The 23,368-nt window shown below is 38.7% G+C and overlaps 3 protein-coding genes across 5 annotated transcripts; 2 read left to right on the top strand and 1 right to left on the bottom strand.

The window, feature by feature from the left end:
- Positions 1-757: 757 nt before the first annotated feature.
- On the top strand, positions 758-5,885 carry LOC137944118 (AT-hook motif nuclear-localized protein 9-like). Its single transcript, XM_068789652.1, has 6 exons — positions 758-2,022; positions 2,129-2,734; positions 2,957-3,024; positions 3,608-3,739; positions 5,089-5,244; positions 5,339-5,885. The coding sequence occupies exons 2-6, from the start codon at positions 2,317-2,319 to the stop codon at positions 5,567-5,569; spliced, it is 1,005 nt and encodes a 334-aa protein (XP_068645753.1). The 5' UTR covers positions 758-2,022; positions 2,129-2,316; the 3' UTR covers positions 5,570-5,885.
- Positions 5,886-6,630: 745 nt separating this feature from the next.
- On the top strand, positions 6,631-10,760 carry LOC137944564 (uncharacterized). The gene is made up of 12 exons (XM_068790246.1): positions 6,631-6,916; positions 7,019-7,145; positions 7,231-7,304; positions 8,039-8,085; positions 8,159-8,294; positions 8,388-8,447; positions 8,565-8,769; positions 9,106-9,167; positions 9,319-9,419; positions 9,934-9,988; positions 10,081-10,122; positions 10,329-10,760. The coding sequence occupies exons 1-12, from the start codon at positions 6,751-6,753 to the stop codon at positions 10,502-10,504; spliced, it is 1,251 nt and encodes a 416-aa protein (XP_068646347.1). The 5' UTR covers positions 6,631-6,750; the 3' UTR covers positions 10,505-10,760.
- A 40-nt stretch (positions 10,761-10,800) lies between these two features.
- Positions 10,801-20,104, bottom strand: LOC137944243 (tRNA nucleotidyltransferase cca2-like). 3 transcript variants are annotated; one of them, XR_011110798.1, is made up of 16 exons: positions 19,851-20,082; positions 19,628-19,758; positions 18,895-19,012; positions 18,653-18,705; positions 18,006-18,073; positions 17,696-17,794; positions 16,584-16,693; positions 16,369-16,496; positions 15,333-15,396; positions 13,741-13,822; positions 13,574-13,638; positions 13,307-13,451; positions 12,071-12,235; positions 11,611-11,708; positions 11,282-11,527; positions 10,801-11,028 (listed from the first exon to the last, which is right to left on the bottom strand). XR_011110798.1 is itself a non-coding variant. In XM_068789864.1 (15 exons), exons 1-15 carry the CDS (start codon positions 19,995-19,997, stop codon positions 11,423-11,425), a joined length of 1,578 nt encoding a protein of 525 aa, XP_068645965.1. In that variant the 5' UTR covers positions 19,998-20,104; the 3' UTR covers positions 11,147-11,422. The 3 variants fall into 3 exon arrangements, 2 of the variants coding, with proteins under 2 accessions (XP_068645965.1, XP_068645964.1); XM_068789864.1 differs by lacking the exon at positions 10,801-11,028 and having other exon boundaries at positions 11,147-11,527; positions 19,851-20,104; XM_068789863.1 differs by lacking the exon at positions 10,801-11,028 and having other exon boundaries at positions 11,147-11,527; positions 18,006-18,055.
- Between the last annotated feature and the right edge of the window lie 3,264 nt (positions 20,105-23,368).

The following is a 23,368-nucleotide window of genomic DNA, read 5'->3' as shown; positions in this document are numbered from 1 at the left end:
ATTGTTAAAAAAACCAACAAGTCCAAAATTGTTTTCTCAAGCAAAATCTCTCTCATAAGAGAGAGGGACCCGTGAACTGGGCCCCATCTTCTCAACCAGCGGTTGAGATAACGTTTCACGACCTCCTATGGGGTCCCACTTAAAAAGAGCAGAAATCAGTCCGATCGATCCGTCCGACAGAGCCTGCGTTTTCTCGCGCGATAAAAACAAAACCGAGAAGTCGCGGTCATGTCGTTATCGTGATGATAAGCGGTGGGAAAGGCCGGAAAATGACAAGTGCTCGCCCTCTTTTCCGTTGGATCGCGGAATTAATGCCCCTCAGAAACCCGATATTTTCCACGTCAGCACCGATTCGCCCCGATACGTACGACACGCTCTAAAAACTCAAAAGGCCGGAATCCAGATATTTTATAAACTGCCTCCCAATAAAATATTTCGTGTCCACTGTCCACCGCACAACTGACAACTCCATCTACAACAAAAAGAAATAACTCCGTGAGATTCACCTCAGACTCCTCTAAATTTTTCTGAATTAATTTTCACTTTCAAAATTGTGATAAGGTGAGGGACTTTCTTATGTGCTTCTCACACTAGAACATTCCAGTGTACTATCTGCAAGCTCTAATTATCCATATCTCTTGTCCTTTCTTTATTTGCTGGGCCGCTATTTGTGTTGATCCACCGAACTCAGCCTGTTTTTCCCCAAAAAATCTAAAAAAAAAAAAGGTTTCCTTTCTTCCCTGCGTTCCATTTTTTCCTCTTCTGCGCTTGGCTCTCTGTCACTGATTAAAAGCGCTGCTCAGAGCTCTCTGCCCTAAAAAATGCATGGCGATAAGGACTTGTACCTCATCTCGCTAGGTTGCTGCCCAACAATGGCGTTTTCCCTTGCGATTCCCCGTTTCACTCTACGGCCTCTGCTTGTACTTCTCCAGCTCAGCATTTAATTTTGGTGGTGGTCAGTGCGTCTCGTCGGGATCCTTTGAGGAGCCACTGTTGCTCTCGTTTGAGTTGCTTCTTTACCTCTGGTGGGTTTGGTGGCTCCCCAGAAGAGGAGCTTGGTTTTTCTAGGGTTTTTGGTCGCGGTTGTGGAGGTGTTGAAGTGGCTCGATCGGTTGGGGACGGATTAGTGGGGTGCTTCCAGCTGCATTTCTTGCGAGGAACTTTGGAGTTTAGGATTTTTCCGTTTGTTGGGTGAAAGCGGGGGTGGTTTGGTTTGAAAGGGGAGTGGAGTTTGTTGGAGCTGTGTTGGCTGCTCTGAGGACTGGGGAGGTTGGAAAGCTACTGTTTTTTTTTAGTACTGACAGTGCGAGTGAGTGGATTTTCGGGTTTTGGTGGTAGTATTTTTGCTGCATTTTGTGGGTGGTGTTTACTGTTTTGGATTGTTACGTAACTGAAACTGTTCGGCCGTGAATCGGCGGGTTACCGGCGCATTTTTGCTGTCTTTTGCTGCATTTGCATGGGAGAAGCTCCAAGTTCAGTTTTTTTTTCTCAGTGGAAGTAATCAGGTTTCGGGAATCTTTAGTTGTTCTCGCTTTCTGTGCTGGGCTTTTCTTCCGGAGAAGACAAAAGAGCCTACAAATTGCACGTAGTCTGGTACGAAGACTTCCCCTGTTAATTTCGTTCTTCATACGCTGCAAGGCGTTTCCAGTTAGAAGTCAAATCCAAATTTTCATCTTTTTCTTGCTTGGGCTGCAGCTTCTGTCTCTCTCGGTAGACTTTCTGGTTTCTTTTTGGTTTCGTCTCTCTTCGTTTTGTTTTGATACTTGTCTTTCTTGAAGAAGCTTTTGGTCTTTTGGTATCTCGCTGATTAAAAGTTTGAGCTTTGAGCTGCAGTCGTACTCTACTGCCCGAACTTCTATCATTCCTCCTCTTTTTCGTCGTTCCGACGAGTTCTGCAGTGTTGATCAATTCAGCTTCAGTTTGCTTAACCTTGATTCCTTTCTTCATGCATTTTGCCCCGGTGCTTTCCACTCTTGGCCGTTGACGTTTAGCATTTTAAGCTTCCTTCAACTCATTTTACCGGTATGCTCTTTGTCTCTGTTTTTTCCGTTTTGATGACGAGCCTCTAGATCCTACACTACGTTTTAAAAACCTCTATTTCTTTCTTCTTTCTTCCCTTGTCTTCAAGCTTAAGCTCTGTTGGAACACGTGGAAGCTCTATCCTATATACTCAGGTATATTCTTTGCAAGTTGAGAGTTTTGTGCTGGTAAGGCCTTGATTTTGTAAGCCCAGGGGCGGTAATCACAACCGCTTGAAGTGAGTTCTTGTTCCAGACTGAGGTGGAACTTCATCTTTGTAAATCAACAAGTAAATGCATGGACGGGAGGGAAGCCATGGCGTCATATTACATGCAGAGAGGGATAGGTGGGTCTGGCTCAGGACCACAAACCGGGTTGCATGCGCCACCAACTGGTATTCGTCCATTGGCGAATCCAAGTTTACCTACACAGTCCAACATCGGAGGGGGTTCCGTTGGCTCTTCATATCCGGTGGAGTCTTCAATGTCACCTCGTGGTGTTAATGTTGGTCCGCCAGCTAATGTACCACAAGGCGAGCCTGTGAAGAGAAAGAGAGGGAGGCCGCGGAAGTACGGCCCTGATGGAACTGTTTCACTGGCTTTATCTCCTTTATCATCTACACCTCTGTCGGCTCCAGGCTCTGCTTCATCAACACAGAAGCGGGGTAGAGGGCGACCTCCTGGGTCTGGGAGGAAACAACAATTAGCTTCACTAGGTAAATTTGTGATCTCTAATACTTATCCTATAAGCCAATTGAGTTGGGTGTCAGCAGCAACAGCTTAAAAAGTAGTCCATGTGTTTTAAGGTTTTTCTGAAAAGCAGTATTGATAAAAAGACATTTTACTTGGATTGTTCCATTTTTTTCCTCTAGCTACTCTACTCTAATTTATTTCATTCATATTAGACAAGTAAGTGTGTTAATTGCTGACTTTTCCAGGTGAATGGCTTTCTGGCTCTGCTGGGATGGGATTTACTCCACATATAATCACTATTCCGATTGGCGAGGTATTCAATCCTCTATGTATTTTTTAGTGAGAACTTTGGCTGTAATATTGAACTGTGAGTGACACTCTGACATGTCATTTGAACCAACATGGGGAAATTTCAATTTGTTTGATCCTTTCATAGAAAGTTTCTTCTTATGGGCAGAAAGGCTCTCATCAACTAGTTTACTCAGTTAACCTTGTAGTATTTCACTAGAGGCATAGAGAAGCATGGCATATGGGCATAGAGCAGCATTGTGACTACTGACCGGTACTGTTCCTTGAGAAGCATCATATTGACAATCAACGTGGTCTTCAATTCATCTGTAGGGCTCAAATGTTGCATACGATTTAATTGAACAACCTTTATAAAATTTAATTGCTGGCTGCTGGAACCCGCCTCATGCATTATCATGGGGGAAGTGACAGTCCAGGTCCAAGGGCTGAGTTTGAATTCTTAATTTTGAACTGTATTACTGGTGTTTTTTCTTTGGGATAGGTGGCACACTCAAGTTAGTGCTTGTTTCCTTAATTGAACGTCACATGGTTATTTGTTAGCGTTTCTGGATCGAGTAACTTGATCCTTCTCTGTTTTCTTTGGGCAGGACATAGCAACAAAGATTATGTCATTTTCTCAGCAGGGGCCAAGGGCTGTTTGCATTCTTTCTGCTAATGGTGCAGTCTCATCAGTAACACTTCGTCAGCCTGCGACTTCTGGTGGCACAGTCACATATGAGGTTTGAACATTTGATTGTTCATCTTAAATACCTTCTTCTAGAACATTGTTTTTTCCTTTCCTGTTGGCCATGCTATTCTGCTGTATGTTGCTATAGCATTTACACTTTAATCCTGTTTAGTACTGATCCCATCGGCATTGCAGTGCATTAACATGATGACTCACACTAGAGTACTAGAATGTTCTTTATTCTTTTAATTTTTTTATCTCTTCCTCTTTTCAGAGCAAGATTTTGCAAAATGTGCTGTTACCTACAGTATAACTTGGGATTGCTCCTTATCTTGGAGTACAATCCAGGTTGGGTAAGGAGCAGCAGCTATTCCTTTCATAAAAGGCAACTGTAGTCTAGTTGCTTTGTCTTGTCTAGAGCCAGTTACTCCTTTGATTTTGACAATGTTTGATCTTAAACTAACCACTCCTATATTCCCCATTGTCCGGACATCACTATGTTATAACATGGATCATATTTGAGTGACTTGTGACACATTTTCTTTGGGTCCTTTCTGTGTTCAACCTTGCTAGTATCTGCCCATTAACTGCCTTCTACACTTAAAAGTATTCTCTGTTGAGATTTTGGTTGCAAGTGTTAAAGTCTTTCCCAGTAATATGGTCTGAAATGATGAGGCCTTTAGAGAGGAGCTCCCCTACTGTGTAAATGCACTTGCAAAATGTATCATTAATTTAAATATCCTCTTCAGAATGCTGAAATGTGGCATATCTTTGATTGACCAAGTAACTGGATGCTGAAGATTAATTAGAAAGGGATAGTCTAGTTGGAATATCCCTTTTACATCTTTAGTTGTTATTTTTTGCTTTTCTTAGATTAATTTCAGTCTGTAGAAAACAGACAATTTTAGTTGTATAGTTGGTAATGCAACGTTTGAAAGAGAAAGATGGAAGAACTCAGATTCTTCTTCAAATTATGAGGATGATGTTAGATGTTAACTTTACTAACTTGTGCTTCCATACATGTTCAAATTTTAGGGGAATTATTTTTTAAATGGAGAATGTGCATGCTGGTCATCAAATTGGTAAACTAATAATAATAGTGGAATATCGATGACAAAACATGAAGAAGAGACATTATACATGGCTGAAGTTGTTGACTAGATATGTGCCAATGTGTGGTACCTACTGGTTGACTATAACTCAAATCCGTTGAGGTTCCAGATTTGGGGCTGCCATGTTTTGTCTATCTCATAATCACAAATGACATACTCTTACCGTTGGCATTCTGCTTAATGTGTGCTCTTTAATTCATTTGTTACTTTCATTTTTGCTATGGGTGGTGATAGGAGTAAGCATTTTTGCTTTGATTCTGCTGATGTGTAACGGCATGATCCCATGCAGGGCCGATTTGAGATTCTGTGTTTGTCAGGGTCATACTTGCTTACTGACAATGGTGGTTCCCGAACTGGTGGTCTGAGCATTTCTCTCTCCAGTCCAGATGGACGTGTCATTGGTGGTGGTGTTGGTGGAATGCTGATTGCAGCAAGTCCAGTACAGGTTATTCCTTCGACAAGATTCTGCTCCTGCATGGAATTTCTCTTCCTGAGTTTCAATATGTCAGTTTCACTAATATTTAGTTGCCTGACGGCAGGTTATAGTGGGAAGTTTCATTTACGGAGGGACAAAGTCGAAAAGCAAGCCTGAGAGCAACCCTGAATCTGGAGTAGAAGTTGAACATGCAATCGGTGAAAAATCTCCCACACCCACCAGTGGAGCTCCCAGCCAATCTCTCTCTCCGACATCAATGATGGGTGGATGGCCAGGTTCCCGGCCAATGGACATGAGAAACACCCACATTGACATCGATTTAACACGCGGATAACCCACTTCACATCTTTTATCTACAAATTGGGGGCAATGTGTATATCTGGCATATGGGAGAGACTAGTCAATGTGTTCTTGCTTGCTCCCCGTTTTATACTAACATATTTTTGCAGAAATGGGAAAAGAAGTATCTGTTGGAAGAGCCCCCACGGTAATCACTGTATTAATATCATTTTTTCCCTCTGGTTTCACGACCTGTGAAAAATCCAGCCATGTGTTTCGTACTCCAGGTATTTTGTTTAAGAAACAGTTGTATCCTTCCACTTGCTTTCTCAAGTTCTATTCCAGAATATTGTGCAGAATATTGTGCAGAATATTGTGCATCTTTCCATTTCCATGGCACCCTGTTGAGTGATCAAATTCTGATCAGCGTCAGTCTAGAACCAGTTAAGCTGGTTTTGCTGCTAAACATAAAACATTTTCAGTGCAGGAAAACACAGTCATCAGGGCTTATTGAACTTTTGGCCTTGCCCTTGTCAAATCTGATGAGAAGTTGATGCATGCTAATCTCAATCTTGTTAATTATTTGGATGTAAATGGTTGCCATTCAACCTGGTAAAATTAAACTCGCAAAATATGTCCCGTCCCCTGTTTGCAGTCCGATAATAAGTTTTAAAACATGCATTTTCGGATCTCTTTATTGGAGCAATGTAGAACATGCAGAAGAGGAGGCAGGGGGATATACCCCCTAAAAAGGGGAGGGGAAGGGATGCCTCAAGTTGAGTATTGTTAATTTGAAAAAATATTTATATGTAAATAAAATGTTAAAATCTTTGTATGAGGGTAGTAGTGTTACTTGGATTAAAATAGTGATATTTAAAAATCACCCTGTAACGATTCAGTAGAGACTGGTTACAGCCTGACAGGGGTTGTTAATTCAATTGTGAGGTTCTTCGTCGTTTCGGAATCGGAGCCCGGTATCTAATGGTGTATCGATCTTACAAATCGAATTGTTCTCGGTGATACTCATTTCAGCCTCCGAAACCCGGTACGTTTCGGCTAATCTACAGCCGTTGAGTTTGCGAATCGTCTGATAAAAAATTGGATGACTGGACACTTGCCTCTCCCTGCACCTTCCGGATGGCAAGGCGCTAGTCTCCTGAAAGCTCGAGTTGTGAAACCCGTACCCTCTATCACTCTTCCGTCGAGGAGACGTAATAGACAGAAACAGTGAGAACCATGTTTCGTGTTTTGGCTAGAAGAGTTGCATCTTCCCTGAGTAGAGTCTCCTGTCCTCCTGCAAAGTTGACCATTCATCGCTTCTCTTCCAGCGGCTCTAATGGTGTACCTGTTGCTCTGCAGCTTGTTAACTATGCTTTGAATCACGCTCGATCTAAAAAATCGGGTCTGTTATTTTGTAGTTCAGTTATTTCCCTTGCTAGCTCTTCTTAATGTTTACATGTTGAGGTGGCATGAATGCTGTGGTGTTTGTTTCTGAATCAAGCAGACGAGTCATATGGGCAAGCTCTCCTGGTTCTTGATCAGGGCCTTGCTAATTTCCATCGGGAGAGTAATTTGCAGGACAACGCTGCTGGGGTGGTTTTATTGGGAATGTCCACCCTTTTATCTGAAAGGTTTGTGAGAAACGAGTACTGAAGCTATTTGTGGTTTGGGAAAGCCTTTACTTTTTATCTAATTGAGGGCGTCTAAACTTTACAGAGGAGATCTTAGTGGTGCCCGGGAGAAACTTCAGGAGGTGATTGATTCGTCGCACTCTTCTTCAGCTGTAAAAGGTGCAGTTGCAGCTTCGTTTCATTTAGTTCTCTGAATTGTAAAAGCATTTGCTGTTATGGAGCAATTGGCTATCCAGGTTCATACTCCTTTCACGGTTGTGATAACATATTGCATTTCAATCAGAAAGATTGCTTCTGAAGCTGTTATGCTATACACTAGAGTAACTTCTTATATGTTAAACGGAGAACATCCAAAACTTTATTCTTTGGCCAGTGTCTGCCACAGATGGAATGAATCGGGAGTTGAGAATTACCCAGTAGCCTTCTACAGATGGAAACCATATCATTAGTGTCTTTTTTTGTGGTTCATATTGTCCAACCTTTTGGAAAGTGGATGAGGACTTACTGGGTTTGAGGGTTACCTTCCTTTTTTTTATTTTCTTTTGAAATTCCTGTAAAGAGCAGAGAAGAGTGTCAGTTATGCTGCAGCCTTTAGGGCTTCTTTTGGGGGTTGAAGATGGTATCTTCTTGAGCTATTGTCCAATTATATTTAGTTGGTTTGTTACTGACTGAAATTTGTATGCCCTTGTTAACTTTAATAAACAAATATATTTTATAACGTAAATGTTTGTAATTTTGGCCCCTTCACCTCTTTCTCTAGCTGACTTGGATTCCTTCCATGACCTTACAAAAGAAAGAAAGAAAGAAAAAATCGTATGCAATTTTTCATCGGTCTAAGTTACATGAGCTATTTTATCAAATCTGTTGTTCTCATTGAATTGAACTACTTGCAGTTGCCGCATTTGAGGCGTTAGCAGCATTACATTTAGAGATGGGGCAGGTTTGTTATGACAACTATGTGGGTAGGTTTGCTTTTGAACTGTGATTTCATTGGGAGAAACCTCTTCCTTCAGGATGCCACTTCATCAACAGTTGCAGACAGAAGCCTACAGGTGTTGGGGGATCATGAAGATGCCAATGATCATATGCTCATTAGAGCTAGAGCTATTAAAGGGCTAGTTGAACTTGTATCTGGGAATCTTGAAGCAGGTTAATCTCTCTTTTTAGTTTGATGCTTTGATATTTTGATTATTTTTTTATTTGTGGACTGTCAAAGTTTGATTATATGGGGCTGTGTAACAGCTCAGTCGGGCTTTATTGGATCTGAAAATGACAAATTGATGGATGATAAGGGCATATCTGGTAAGGCAGTTTATCATTGTTGAAAATTGTTATTTATTGGACCTGAAAATGACAAATTGATGGATGATAAGGGCATATCTGATGAATTTTTATTAATTAGATTTATTTATTTTCTAGGAAATGTTGCACTTTCACATGGTGAATTTCTACATACATGTGGGAAATTTTTGCTGGCCAAAGAGTTCTACCAGAGGGCACTTGATTCATCTTTAACAGAAGATTTTTCAGAAGATTCTTATTCTTTTTCTGCTGCCAATATGTCACTGAAAGAAGTTTCATTGGGAGCCCTGTGTGCTTTGGGACAACTTGCTACCCATAGCAGGTAAAATTCTCATAGTTTGAGCTGATTATTATTTTTTTCCATCTTGTTTGTGACCGCTGAGACATCTTGGAAGCAGGCTCAGGGGGCCAAATGCAACAATGTTTTGGGGACAAAGAAGTAAAACTTATCAGTGTATTCCGCCATATTTATTGATAGTTGTTGATGTAATTTTTTTTTAGTTCATCTTCTGTACACAGGGAACTGTGTACTTCTTGTGTGTCACTTTCTTTAGAAGTGAACAACTGCAGTTTAAATGAATATCCTAATTTTGTTATATTTTTCCTCATGATTTGTTTTGCAATTCCTACAAGTCATAATTCTTTGTCTTTTGTTCAGGAACTTTCAAGATGCAGAAGAGATGTTGACAAAGGCGTTAACTAAAGCTGAGGGTCTATTTGGTTTGTTGTTTAGACTGCTTTTTTAAATAGTATTTAAAATACACGGGCATTGAGTTCTTACTATTGAAAAGAAACTCCGTCTATTGTTTTTAATGGAAGATGAATGATCAGCCTTATGTAATTAAAATTGTTCCATGTTTGATCATTGTAGGTTCCAAGCATCCAAAAGTGGGGGTTATTCTGACCTCTTTAGGTATCATGTTTGGGCATAAAGCGAAGGTGGAACGCTCCAGCTCTCTTTTGATTCAAGAGGTAACCCTGTTCTAACCTTGTTCTCTGTCTTCAAGTATCTTAACATAGTCCATGTTGAGCAACTCACATGCTACCCGGGGTGTTTCAACTATAACATGACTCCTGTAGATCAGTTTCCCTCCTCTATTTATTTCACAAACTATTTTGTTTGAGTTAGATTTCACTGAATGAGCCAGCATTGTACCCTGGTAGATATTTCAGATCCTGTTTTCTTTACCTTGTACTAAAGTCCTCTTGAAAACATAAGCTAGTAGGCAGTCACTGACTAATTGCATGATCTCAGCCTGTAGTAAGTTGATTCAGCCAGCTTGGGCATAGTTCACAGAGACTTGTTCTCGGTTTTTTCTGGTCCTGATTAAATCCAATTCTGAAATGTATCTGTTGTGTGTCTGTAAGTTGGGTTATCTTGCCGCGTTGTTGACATGGATTCAAGGTTCAGGATTGGGGTGTTTGTTGTTTTTATTCATTTTGATGGTAACTAATATACGGAGTTACCCTTAATATAATTCTGCAGGGGCTTTATCGGAGAGCCATTGAGTTGCTAAAGGCTCCGTCCATGGAAAACGAAGGTGAAACAACTCTCCTACTAACATGGAAGTGATGCTTTTGATGCAATTAACACAATGATTTATTTTTTCATGTCCATTTGGTCCAAGTGCAGGCCTGCAGGTGGAGAGGAGTGATATTGTAGCTCTTGCAAGAGGTTAGGATGCTCATGCCTCTTGTGTTTTCAATTATACTTTGTTTTGAACTAAAGGCCTTTATTTTGAGTCTAAAAAGCTAGAGAGTCTGAGACAGTTTTGCTGATGACTCTCAGAAGTCTGGTTCAATAATTCATTCCTTTCATTGCATAAAAGCTGTGAAAACTAGGTTAGGTCTCGTGACTAGAAATGGTTGGTTTTTGTGAAGGTGGATATGGTGAAGCACTCAGTGTACAACAAAACAGAAAGGAGGAAGGAGAACGAATGAAGAAGTGGGCTGAGAGCATATGGAGAAATCGTCGCCTCTCACTTGCTCAAGTGCTTGACATTTCTGAACCTTCAACAGTGGCAGTTATAGATTCTCGAATCAGCAGAATCCTTTAATTCTTACCAGCAACCAGTGGTTGCAGGTTGCAGGTTAATTACCCTCCTTGCAGACAGATACCTGCAGTAGCACAGATATGCATGGTTCTCATACTGTTAGGTTATCGAGAAAAAAAATGTAGTTCTAAGGAAGAGTGAATTATGATCTAGGCTGTTTTTTAGCGACACCAGTTACTTCTGTAACTTGTGCAGAGTCAAGGAAGGGGTTTATTCTGTAGATCTTTGTGATATTTTTCATTAGTGCAAGCATTATAGAAATTTCAGTGATCTTTCTTTCAGCAATGATTGAATTTTTAGGTCTCAAAGGTGATGCGCATTCTGGTATAGAAAAAACAACTATACGATCCTGAAATTGCAAGACAAAATGCAGCTTAGAACTTCTCAAAATCTTCGAGATGGCCGTTACCATGACTTCCCTGTCAAGTTCTTGAGAAGTTCCATTTGATGCCGTCTCCGAAGAGACCGCCCTTGCTTGATTTTAAGAACTTGTACATTGGAGCAGCATTCTGGCCATTTACATCAACCTGTAGACACAGGTTTACCACTGTTAATCTTTACGCTTTGTTAACAAAGTCTCTCGAGCTCTGCAAATTTTGTTACGGAGAATATGAAGGCGTGTTTATGCTAAAAAAAATTTGGTTTTTAATAAAAATTTGTCCGAAGAAAAAGGGATTTCCTGCAACAGGCTTATTTTAGTTAATGTTCACTGTAACAACAATCAAGAACGGAAATCTTTTTATCCACAATTAATGCAATAGAATGGAGAATATTATCTACCATTGCGATCAGGTCAACAATCAAGGGAACCTTCCCCTTGTAAATGCTCAGCTCGACAATATTTCCCCTTGCCCCAACAAATAATTCCTGCAAAATTTGGCTTTCACACAGAAGCGATTCTGCGAAATCATCTGCCATAATTTACAACAGCTTTGCACGTTTTGCATTTGATTCCCTGATCCAGTCAAGGCAATCCTCTGCAGTGCCTGAAGGATGGGCAAGTTGCCATTTGAGTACCCTTTGTTGCTGCACCAAGAACAAAGGATTAATATTTCTATAAAAAGTTGGGGAATCACAAAAGGAAGTAGCAATGGAGTTGAATGCCTTACCCATTCTCTCACTAGTGGTCCTCCTGTTTTAAGCTGTAATACATTCATGATGGCCTTCCCATCAAGCAAAGGTTTTATTTCCCATATATTCTCAAGATCTGACAAGCAGAATGTAAGCCATGCTTCAGTTGGCAGGAACTTCTGAACAGCAGTAAAAATAAAGGACGAATTTTGTTTTTCCCATGCCAATTATGGGGAGATCCTTGTATGCTAGATTTATGCTAAATTTTTACATGAAATATTCAACTTTGCATCCAGCAACTGATAATCAGAAACATCTTCCTCCGGTTGAATTTTCACAGGAGCTTTATGAATCTAGTCATGGAGCTTATCCTTCACAAGGGACATTCCATGTGCTATGTATAATATGGGTGTTACACTTTTTTCACCCGCAAAAACGCCAGGAGAAAATAAGGAAACAATGCGCTTGAAAATTCAGAAAATGTAAGCATGAATGTACCTAGTTCAATAATCGAGTTCTCTATTCTCCTGAATAGTTCTCTCATCTGTTCCAATTGTGAGGTTCGACTTGGAAACTTTTCTATATTCTCACCACTGTCATGTAACAATGATGACAACATTAAGGCAACTCTCCAAAAATCCTTAATTTGTCGTAGAAGCAATCCTGAACAAGTACACACCAGCAAGAAAACAATATAATATACCATGTTAGACTTAGAAAATACTCAAGAAATCTACTACTTCACTCATGTGCAGTGCAATAAGATGTATTCTATCATTAGAACAGATGATCTTTCCCACCAAATTCACACAAGCATGGTCACCAGAAATGGAAAAAAAAACGAAAAAAGACCCACACAAGCATGAGATACCCATGGCATAAATTCAATAAAATTGAAAAACTAATTAGCTGGGACATCAAGGCTGTATCTTTTTTTTTTTAATTGCAAAATCAAATTCCATGGATTGTTTTTAAGATGGAAGTTCCAAGGAATTTTAAAATTTACCAAATCAATAAAAACAAAAGGTTCTTTTTGTGACTCTGGTTAGAGCTGAAGAGAACCTGCTCACTCTAAGATTGCCTGCTAATGTAAAAGTGACATAGTAAAAAACTTCATGCTATCTTCTCCACTTTCCCACTTTCAAACTAATATTATGCCAGAAAGTTTATTGGTCAAGTCAGCTTTTCAGTATCAATGTCTTTCCAATGCCTAATTAGATATGTTGTGCCCTTGGATGCATACAGCTACTCTCCCTTATACCTGTCCTTTACCGGAACACCCTCTGAAAGCCCGTTGGATCCATAGTAGGGTAAGGAGGTTTCTTTATTGCAGGTAGAAACCCTCCTCATATCCAACTTATGCAGCCTCCACCCTCTATTTTCTCCCTGCCCTCATACCCTCCAAATGTTAGATAGGCATCGGATTTTCCTCAAACAAGTTCCAATTTGCAAATTAGAGTAAGTATCACATAATATAATGCCTATTTACATGTTGAGACAGTTAATAGCTAAGTCAACAGTTTTCAGATTAAAAAAGTATCTGATTAACAGATTAAAATTTCAAACCAAATGAAGAGAATGCACTGCAGGAAAAACTTACTACCATTTTAAAGAAATATGACAACTGTTGATAAAAAGAAATGCCATCAAATAAGATGCAAAATAACAAATTCGCCTATTCATCAAAAGAAATGCCATCAAATAATATTGCATAAATAGCCATAAATTTCTGACCTGCACAAACTCGCCTTTTTGAGTGCAGTGGTACAAACAGATTTTCTTCTTCCAGATTGGCATCAGCAATTTCAGAGCCATCATTAGATTCAATCAATGGTATCAAGGTGACAAAGGTCTCAGCAGCTCTATGTAAGCTAGCAACCTGAACACATAATATTTTTTATATCAAAGCATACTTTAGAAATTATTGTACACTTTTAGAAAGAAAAAGGGAGTTCCACTGGATTAAAATTAGTAGAAAAAAAAAAAGAAATCTGTACTAACTGTTTCAGCATCACTGGCTTTGAGCTTGAGAGAATTTCGAAAGAAGAAAGTTGTGACAGGTATCTGTAGATGATAAATTCTTGCGTTAGTGGCTTTAACACAACAGACTAGAAATTCCATAAAACAATTCAGAGGTCAAAATGACTGAAAATCATAAGAACTTAACTTTTTGCCTTTGTTATCAGCATATACAGACTTTCTGAGAGGAAGAAATAGTGCTGCATACAAATAAAGTCTTCGCTGTTCCTCCTGAAAGAGAAGCTAAATTTTGAGTAATGTTCCAATAGTGTGACTCTCTAATAAAATTTTGGGAACCAGAGACAATGCAATTGCACCCTTAAAATTCATTGTACTGAAGAACCAAGTTCTTCATCACACCTTATTTTTGGTTATCCTCCAAAAGTACCATAACTTTTAGGCAAAATCTCTGCTATTTCAACATCCTAGTACTGACAGTTACAAAAATTTAGGCAATCATTCTCACTAGGACTAAGATGGAAAGGTCATAGTGGCCTTCTCCTGCTCTCTGGACAAAAAGAATGTCAGATAAGCTAACACTCTTAACTTCTTATGATTTCTAAATACTTTATAGGTGTTGGACAACAGGAAAGAGCAGCCAACAACATTAGATGGCAGAATGGAAAGGACTTCTCTCCTACGGAGGTTTCCAAAACATTTTTGAAAATGACAAAACCTCTCTGAAAGCCCTTAAATATAAGACAAGAATGGATTTTCAATGAAGAACAAACTAAAAACAGATAACTTGATGACAAGTCCCCACAGGTGGTTGAAGTTTATTCATGTCTCTATACTATTATTATTATTTGATATCAATGAGAAATAGCATTCATGAAGGAGGCTCAAAAGATCAAAGGTACAAGAGATGATATGTAGATCAATGAGAAATAGCATTCATTAAGGGGGCTCAAAAGAGCAAAGGTACAAGAGATGATACGTAAGGACCAAGGGTAAGCACAAAGCTAAACAAAGAACAACAGAGAAAAAAAAAAGAGTCATAGCAGAAATGAGCTGCCTATTGCAAGGTGCTGTCGAGTAGCTCCCTCTTTATCTAGAGAGTCCGCAACACTATTGGCAGACCCAGGAGTATGCTGCCAAGTAATGGTCAACTGACTACATAAGTCCTCAATCTCCCTGGTGGGACTTTTTTCCCATTGCCCATGAGATAACAATTAATGAGTCGCTGTCCACACGAAGTGGGGAAGAGAAGCGTTCCTTGTATAAAATCTGAGACCCTTAAGGAGCCTTCAACCCTGCCCCGGGTATTCGCACTGTCCAAAAGGAGCAGAGAAGACAAGGAGGCAACCCCACTCCCCCCAACCCACCAGCCGGACATGGACTCTGTACTATTATATTACCAATAACTTTAGTTTAAGGGCACTAAAAAGCAAAAAGCAGCCATCTGAAAATCCATGAACCAAAATAGATAACAACATCAACAGAAAAATAGTTGTTCTCAAAACAAGATACTTTATAAGCATCATTCATTCCTGAGTACATTCATTAATACCTCTCCTTTCTTAATCTGAATTTGAACTACCAACTCAGGAGTGGCCTGAGAGAAGATGCATAACCATAAAAATTCAGCATAATTCTCAGTTCAACATTGAACAAAAAAGCAGAACATTGAAATGCTATTTTAATTTTGGTAATCACCTTTGGACATCAGCATGCTCAAATCAATCATAGAAATGAAGTAAGGAGTACCCATTGTTTATGCAAGTTGACAAATATGACTTACACTGAATATTGAGCATCCAATCAGTTGTAGAATGTCCTTTGCAGTATCCATGTGCGTAGATAGCCTGATAAGCACAAGATTAGTACAAAGCAATAAAGAAAAAAAAAACAAGGAATTCAATTGTAGAACAGATACGTAATATCACGGTAGAATCATTGAAAGATCACAAATATTAGAGAAAGATTGCAGATAGAACCTTATTAGACAGAGATAACACTATGCAAATGTTTCTTATTGAGAATAGTCCAACATAGGCTGTAAATTAGTCCACTACCTTGTATTAAAAACTTGAGTTGAGCCTCTCCACTCTGTTTGAAATCGTGTTGTGTGTTTCTCTTTATTGTATTAGAGTAGTTTCAATAGGTCACCACCAATAGTCAGGTCTCTACCCAAACTTATTCATGTTTTCATAGCATCTGTTGTAAATTGATCTACAATCTAATATAAGAACTTGGGTTAGCCTCTCCTCTCTTCTGGAGTTGGATGCCTTTCTTCATTTCTATAGACTTTCTCTCAAAAGAAGATTTTGCAGGCCACAACTTTTCAGCCATATTCAAATTCAAATGTCTACTAATGGATATTTTGTGGACCATCAACAGTTTAATGATCACCGTTGCTTAAAAGGCTTGAATCACAAGTAGGCGCGAGCACCATATTTTATGCAAGGCATTAGTTTTGATGACTAATAATTAAAAAACACATTGGGTATAATTTATTTTATATAGTCTGAAGAATTACACTGCCAAAGCTTGCAATTATTCGGTTGATGCATTTGGATTTTAACAATATGTTTGTTTTCACTTAAAAGAAAATGCTGTAAGCAAGAATATCATATATTGGCCAACAGAAAAAGAAAATAAAATATTTAGTGCACAAGTAGAGCACATACTTCCTGTAGAATGCTCGTTTGATTTCTTTTCTCTAAATAAAATTCTTGTATTTCAAAAAAACAAATAGACCACATATTCAGCATTCAATTAAAAAATAACTAAAGTTCTATATTTTAACTTAAGTTACTAAAAGTAAGCAAGCAAACCTGTTGCATTCTTCAGTAACAGCTGGTTCAGGTTTGTTAGGAAGAGTGAAGACTACCCAGAACAACTGCAACTCACAGATGTACTTTATTGCTGTAACTGGATGATTTCCAGATATCATGAGATCAATCTGTCACATAAGTGGAAGCAATTCATGTAAGCTCACATCAACTGATGAGTAATGAGTATTCTAGAGTACAAGGTTTGTGGAGATGACCTCATGCCCAATGCGCTCCCTGCTGATCTTTTCTGCAATAGCTGATTTCACCTCTTCATCAGCAGCAGCTTTTTTAAGTTCTTCATCAAGCAAAAATCCAAACCTTGCACCTAACAGGCCCCAGAAAAAAAAACAACTTGACTAAGTGATTTTATCAGATGAAGAAAAAACTACATATTGAGAGGAACTCAGAAGAGCCATAATAAATATATAATATTTACTTAAAAAAATAAGAGTTAAAATGAAATGTTTGACCAAATATATGTTAAGTACCTAGCCAATACTACCCAAAAGACCAGCCTGGTAGGTAGCGGAAAGCCAAACACTTAACCCATGACCATAATATCACACACCCCTTGGAGAAAGAGTTTGCCCTCAAGCTCTTCCGTTACGAGCCGACGTCCACGGCGGCCCACTCTAGCGACACTGCTAGGTCGCCCCCTTTGGGATTCGAACTCGCAACGTAAGTAGTGGCTTTGATACCAAATGTTAAGTACCTAGCCAATACTACCCAAAAGACCGGCCTGGTAGGTAGCGGAAAGCCAAACACTTAACCCAAGACCATAACAATATACGGCCAACAAAGTGCTATTCCTACAACTAAATTACATTTATAAGGAAGGATAAACATGACAAGTAAATACACAGGGGACCTTTAGAGCGGCTCAAAAGTCAAGTTCTATATATATGTCAAGTAGGCAGAACTCACCCTTTTTTTTTGAACGTTGATTACACACACAAACTACCCTTTTTTACAAACTATAGAACATATGTGTAACCACACTCTTAATATTCTTGACACCCTTAAAGAATAAAAGGAGGAGTTAGCCTCTTGATTAAGAAAGGATATGTCAAGTTCTATACATATGTTCAAAAGTCATTTAGTTGTTCATTTTATTTTGGAAATGATAAGTAAATATCTTTGTTCTACACAACCCATCAAAACGCATAGTGTTTTTGTTAGTTGAAAAAAAAAAACTGCAATCCAAATATAAATAAAAATAAAAATGCAATCAAATAAAATTGGCATTATCATGCATGAATTATTACTGAAATTCACATCCAAAGTGAAGTGTCCTCTCTTTAAGAAAATTAAGTACAGAACATAGTACCAAATCGGATAGCTCGAAGAACCCGAAGAGGATCATCTAAAAATGTTGCCTTTGGAGGCAAAGGAGTAACAATGAGGCCAAATCTTAGATCTGATAGACCTGCATAGCACAACCACATGTAACACATCAATACTCATGGAAATACTATAATAATAAGTAAAGACAAACCCTTTAACAGGCATTCTTAACTCCATAGCTTTATTACGTCAGATCAGGGGAATGCACACACAGCTATTCCTTACAATAGATAGAAAATAAGACCTGTACAAATAGCTTTTACTAAGAAAATGAATCAAATACAAGAACTAACCTCTTCCAGTTAAATCTTCAACGGTATCTGTGTTTATATTGTAGAACATGCTGTCAACAAAAAGGAAACTGAAAACAGTCAATTCTTTGGTATTTAATACATTTTCTATGGTAATAAAATGAATGAATATGCCATTCAAAATAAAAATAATATTCTCTTTAGGCTTGAAATATGGAAATTAAACAAGCACGGTTTGCAAGGTCATGACCACAGCAGAAGCCAGCCTGAACATCTCAACTCTGAGATGACATGCATACATTGTGTGAAATATGTTGTATGGATTCTTCATAAACAGCAAAATTAGCACAATAACTTTACAACAGATCAACTTTCACAAACTCAGAACATAAAAACCAATTTATGGAAAATATAACATTATGTTTGACCCATCCATGCCATCATTTATCAAACACCTAAACTTCATTGTATAAGTTTCATATTCACTAAAATTGATCTTGTTGCAGCTGAATAAGGTTAACAAGACACATTGATACCAAAATCAAACAATCAGAGCACATACAACACATATTACTTGACATAAATATAAATAAATATCTAATTTGCTAACATACTATTCAAGTGAAGAAAAAAATAACAATAGATTCCAAAATACATGAGCTGCAATAGTATAAGACAAATTTCATTACCTATTAATGGTTAGATCCCTTCGATATGCATCCTCCTCAGCAGTTCCAAATTTCTGAATAACATGATGGAGTACAGTACAGTTTCAACAAGAATACTATAGACGAGAAAGTCATTTTTTTCTGTTTTAAAGAGACAACACTTTCCAATAACAAGTATAGCAGTCATGCCTACTGGCATCTATTCCTTAGTCAACCATATTCAATAGAATCTTTACAGCTAAGTCATGAAGACAAGAAGATACCATTGTAGGAATCCGGCTGTTTTCAGCATACGTCTCAGATCTCAAATTGACAAAATCAATCCATGTATCATAAATGCGCATCCTTGCCGTTTCCAAGTGTTTGGATTGATCAGGATTGCTGCAAAATAATCAGACGCATTAAGTGCATGCCCAAGGCAAAAACGTAAAGTAAATATCCACCTAGAATATCTGAACCATTATGCTACATTTAAAGCACAACTATTAAAGGCCTTACTAACAACAATGATATGTGAACTAGCTCACCATTTAGATATGCAATAGACAGTTAACACAAAAGCCACAACAGCCTCAATTCTAGGAGTTATGGGATAATTCAGAGCACCCAACTCTGGAGACAGTCCAATCATGTGCCACAGAGATGGCAAAGGAATCCAAATGCAACTTTCGAAAGTTCCACTATAGAGCTGACCTTATTTCACTTTTTATTTTATTCTTAAATGAAAAGCTGAATCTTGCTATAGAAGAAGAGCGCCTCACTTCAGCCACTCTTAAGTTCACATTCATCTGGTGTCCAGGATTGCCCCACCGAAATTCTTTTTAAAAGTGAACACATGACAGTGACTCTAGAGGACTCCAAGTAACAGGTACAGGTTGTATAAGAAACGTCCCAAGCTAGTTCCGCCCATTAAAGATAAAAAGTCATATACTTTAATAATGCATACTGGAAGCAATCAAAATTGAAACTTCAAAAAGAGAAAATAAGAAAACGAACCACTGGATGACACCGACTCCTTGCTGTTCTTCCCCAGCGTATGCTAAGTATTCATTAATCTTCTCGCAGAACTCTCGACCAAGCATATTGTCCAATGCAATATCAATGTCGTAGCACTCTTTCCCCAGAAGCTGAAACAAACAAACAGATCCCATTAGTCCAAATATAAAAACTTTAACTAACAAACGCCATGCTACTCATCACAATACCACAAATAAGACACCTTGTCGCGAACCCAACCACCGGCAACTCGGAGCTGAGTTTCGAGCTTGAAATGCCGAAGTACATCAAGCAATCGATTGAATATTTTCTTCTCCTTCTCTGTGAGAGAGATATTCTCCTTCACATGAACAACAGCCGAAGAAGCCATGAACCTGCAGCAGAAACCTGGGAAATTCGACGTGCTTCTTTTTGAAGTGAAGACACCGGATTTAATTTTACTGAAGAGGGGAAGACGAAACTGTGGAGCTGCTACAAAACGGTAAGAATTTGAAGCAAGTTCCATTATGGATGTGGATTCAGAGAGGGAAAGTGCCCCGAACAGGAGGGGGGCGGGCTGGGTCCCGGGTGATTGTAAACGGATCCTAACCGGGTATGCAACATCTAAAAATGATCCGTTTTAATTAAACGGTATCCGAAATCCGGATATAGATTTCTAAATATCGGATCGGTTAGCTCCGAATCCAAAAGTAAGAATCACGTGCCTCTCACGTGATACTGCTTTTCTCCTTCTTCTCCGCTGCCACTTCTCGAAAATTTTCTCCCGCCCAAAACCCACCCTTCTCCTCTATTTTCTGTTCTTCCCGCTCTCACCTGCGATTTTCGCCCCTCTTCATCTCGTTCCACCGCCGAAGAGCGAAAGAAGAAGAAGCCTGTTCACCGAGAAAGAAGAAATCCCCTTCTATTCTCTGTCCTCTGCTATTCTGGAATCTCTATGGTGCGGGTATGATTTTTTTTTCTTGCGTTCGCCTTGTGTTCAGTTGTGTTTTTCCATTCTGAACGGAAAACCGAAGCCAATCGTCCGAAGGGCAATCTAAGGGTCATGCGTGATTTTTTCTCTTATGTGCACCTTTGAGTTTAAGTACTGTCAATGAGCCCTAATTTTTCTACTTTTTCCGTACGTGTTTTTCTCGTTTGTTCTGTCTAAAACAAAGAACCTTTCGGTTTTTCTCTTCTATATTCCAACCTAGTTTCTATACGGAGTTCACCTCATTCTAATTTCGCATTCCAGCTGAGGAATCTAATTTTTTTACCAGTTGTAATGGTTTACAAAAAAAAATAAGAGAAAGAAACAGATCCGTGCAGTAGGAGCATAGTACAAGTCTGTTGTCTTATGTGCTTTATTTTTCTTCAAAATACTTTTGCTGTGCCTGTTTTTGAAGTTGTTTGGCCCTCCGACTACATCCTGCATATTATAAATATGACTGGTACAGGATATTGTGAAAGCAACTTCTTCAACTCGAGCTATAGATTGTCTGCTGGTTGTGCTCTCTTCAGATGGTTCAAGCTGTGAATGTAAAAAATACGTTCCAAACATGCGTCAATGCAGGAATTTTCGATTGTTAATGATTGAAAACAATTTTGGCGAGTAGAAGATACTGCATTGAGAATTCTGTCATTGACTCTTTCCTTTTTTTTCCCTGTTGTTTCCCTCTAAAGCCTGGATTCCTCCTCACGTGCGGCCAACCATTTATAAACCTTTTCAAGAATCTCTGTTTTATTAAAGATTTCCTCCTTAACATCCAACCGTTTCAACAATCACTTTTTTTTTTGTTGTTTTTATTTGATTCGATTTTATTCTATTTAAAGAATGAAGCTCTAAATAGAGGTATCATGTTAACATACTTAATTTAAGAAAAGTAAGAATGACATGGTGATTTGCTGCCTGAGATTAATTCAGATGGTAGGAGGTCTGGTCCTCTCTCGTGCATCTTTTTTTTTTTTGTGCTAAACAATGAAACAGATAAAAGTCCAATTACCTTGTCTGTACATACACAGTACTCAAAGCCAATTTACAGTTGACTTAATTGATAACAGAATATTAAAGCAAGGCTCTTCCAGCTGAAAGGAATTTACTTAGATGTGTATAGATTTCCTATGTGCATTTGGAACAAACCAAATCTTCTTTCTTCTAAAGAATGCTCTATTACATAGTAGGTGCTTCTGATTTGATTGGGATTAGGAGTTAAATTGACATCTCTTTTCTAGGATTCATGTTTTTTAGTTTTGTTTGATCTCTGATGTACTCTTCGGATCTCTGTTATAGAACTACTGTTATTTAGTTGTTTTTTTACTGTTGATACGCTTGTCACTACCCTTTGTCAAAATCACCCACACCCTGATGGCCTTGCATAGGTGTCTAGATCCTAAGTTACTGGAACCCTCTCCCAATCTTCTTTCAAACCTTCTCTCATTGTCTGGGAAGCCCCCCCCCCCCTCCTCTCCTCTTGTAATCTGCTCGTTTGAGCTTTCTCTTAATAAAACTCAGCATCATTCGAACCTTTGAACGATCCATGGAGAGAAAGGAAGAGACAAGGAAAAAGATGGAGGACAGGTTAACAGTTACTTGGAGAGTGAAAATAATCTATTCTATTCTTGTTCTTGTATCTCTCACCATCGAGGTGTGTCTCCATTCTTGAATTGCTTCATTATTTTTACATGGTCAAAAGAACCAAATGCACAACTCTCACTGATAAACTTAAATATATCTCTCTCTTTCTCTCTCTCTCATCTATGTCTATAAAATGAAGTAGTTGGCTTTGTTTGAGAGGCAAAGTGGAGTTGTGAAAGTATTCAGCATGTCTCCACTTGAATGAAGAGGACCCAGCACCAAGTAGTTGGCTTTATTTTCTTCTAATTTGAGATGTCTATATTTGCTAGATATGTTTCTGCATAGAGAACATTTTATGAAATCTCCTTTCAGATTGCTGTTCCAAATCCAGAAGTGAGGGGAAGACGAGATTTTGGAGCTCTTTTTGTAAGACGGGTCATTGGCTGACAATAGACATCAAAGCTTTTGCTCGAGGGACCATTCGGTTTAGTGGAGCATGTTCTTTTCCTACATTGTGCAAGGCTGCAGCGTCTGGCCTCCCTTTGCTTGGACAAGAGCTATTCATGGGCGCAAGGTCTTGTTTTGCAGCGGACCTGCATTTTAGATCTGTATGATCTTATATTCTGTAAGTGTGCCACTTCTCATTTGCGAAAATTGTTTACAGGGGAGTCTTTTATACTTGTCAACAGGAAATTCATACAGCCAGATCATTCTTACTTAAAGGCACTGTATAATAGCAAAACCATTATATTCTATATTCACATTTATTTTAATTCAATTGATTCATTTTCAAACTTTTACGCTTCATTCCAATTATCAGGTGTCAAGAAATAAGAAATTCAATTCTTTGAGATCTATGAGATTATGTCAAAGATAGGCCTATGTAAGCCTGCAATAGCACAATCCACTGACAAATACTACAATCCTTTATAAGTGGAGGGGAGATTTTTACATGGGAGAGTTCTTGTTTGTTATTTAGAAACAATCCTAATAGTTGACAACTAAAACTGAAAATATAAACTTGAAGAGTCCATCTACCAAACCCAAACACAAGAAATCTATCTTATTGGAGCACTCGAAAAGAAAAAAGGGTTTTGGATGTGCTTGCACATTGCAAACCTTATCATTGCGTAGAAGAGTTGATCCATGGAAGGGAGAAGACGAATAGAGAAGATAATAGACGTGGGAGA

The sequence above is a fragment of the Aristolochia californica genome, unplaced genomic scaffold (genome assembly GCF_029961685.1).
Source record: "Aristolochia californica isolate CCGP_79_NKW_82.1479 unplaced genomic scaffold, dmAriCali1.0.hap1 SCAF_11, whole genome shotgun sequence".
NCBI lineage: Eukaryota > Viridiplantae > Streptophyta > Magnoliopsida > Piperales > Aristolochiaceae > Aristolochia > Aristolochia californica.
The sequence above is the reverse complement of the archived record's forward strand: the minus strand, read 5'-3'. Positions and strand labels throughout refer to the sequence as shown.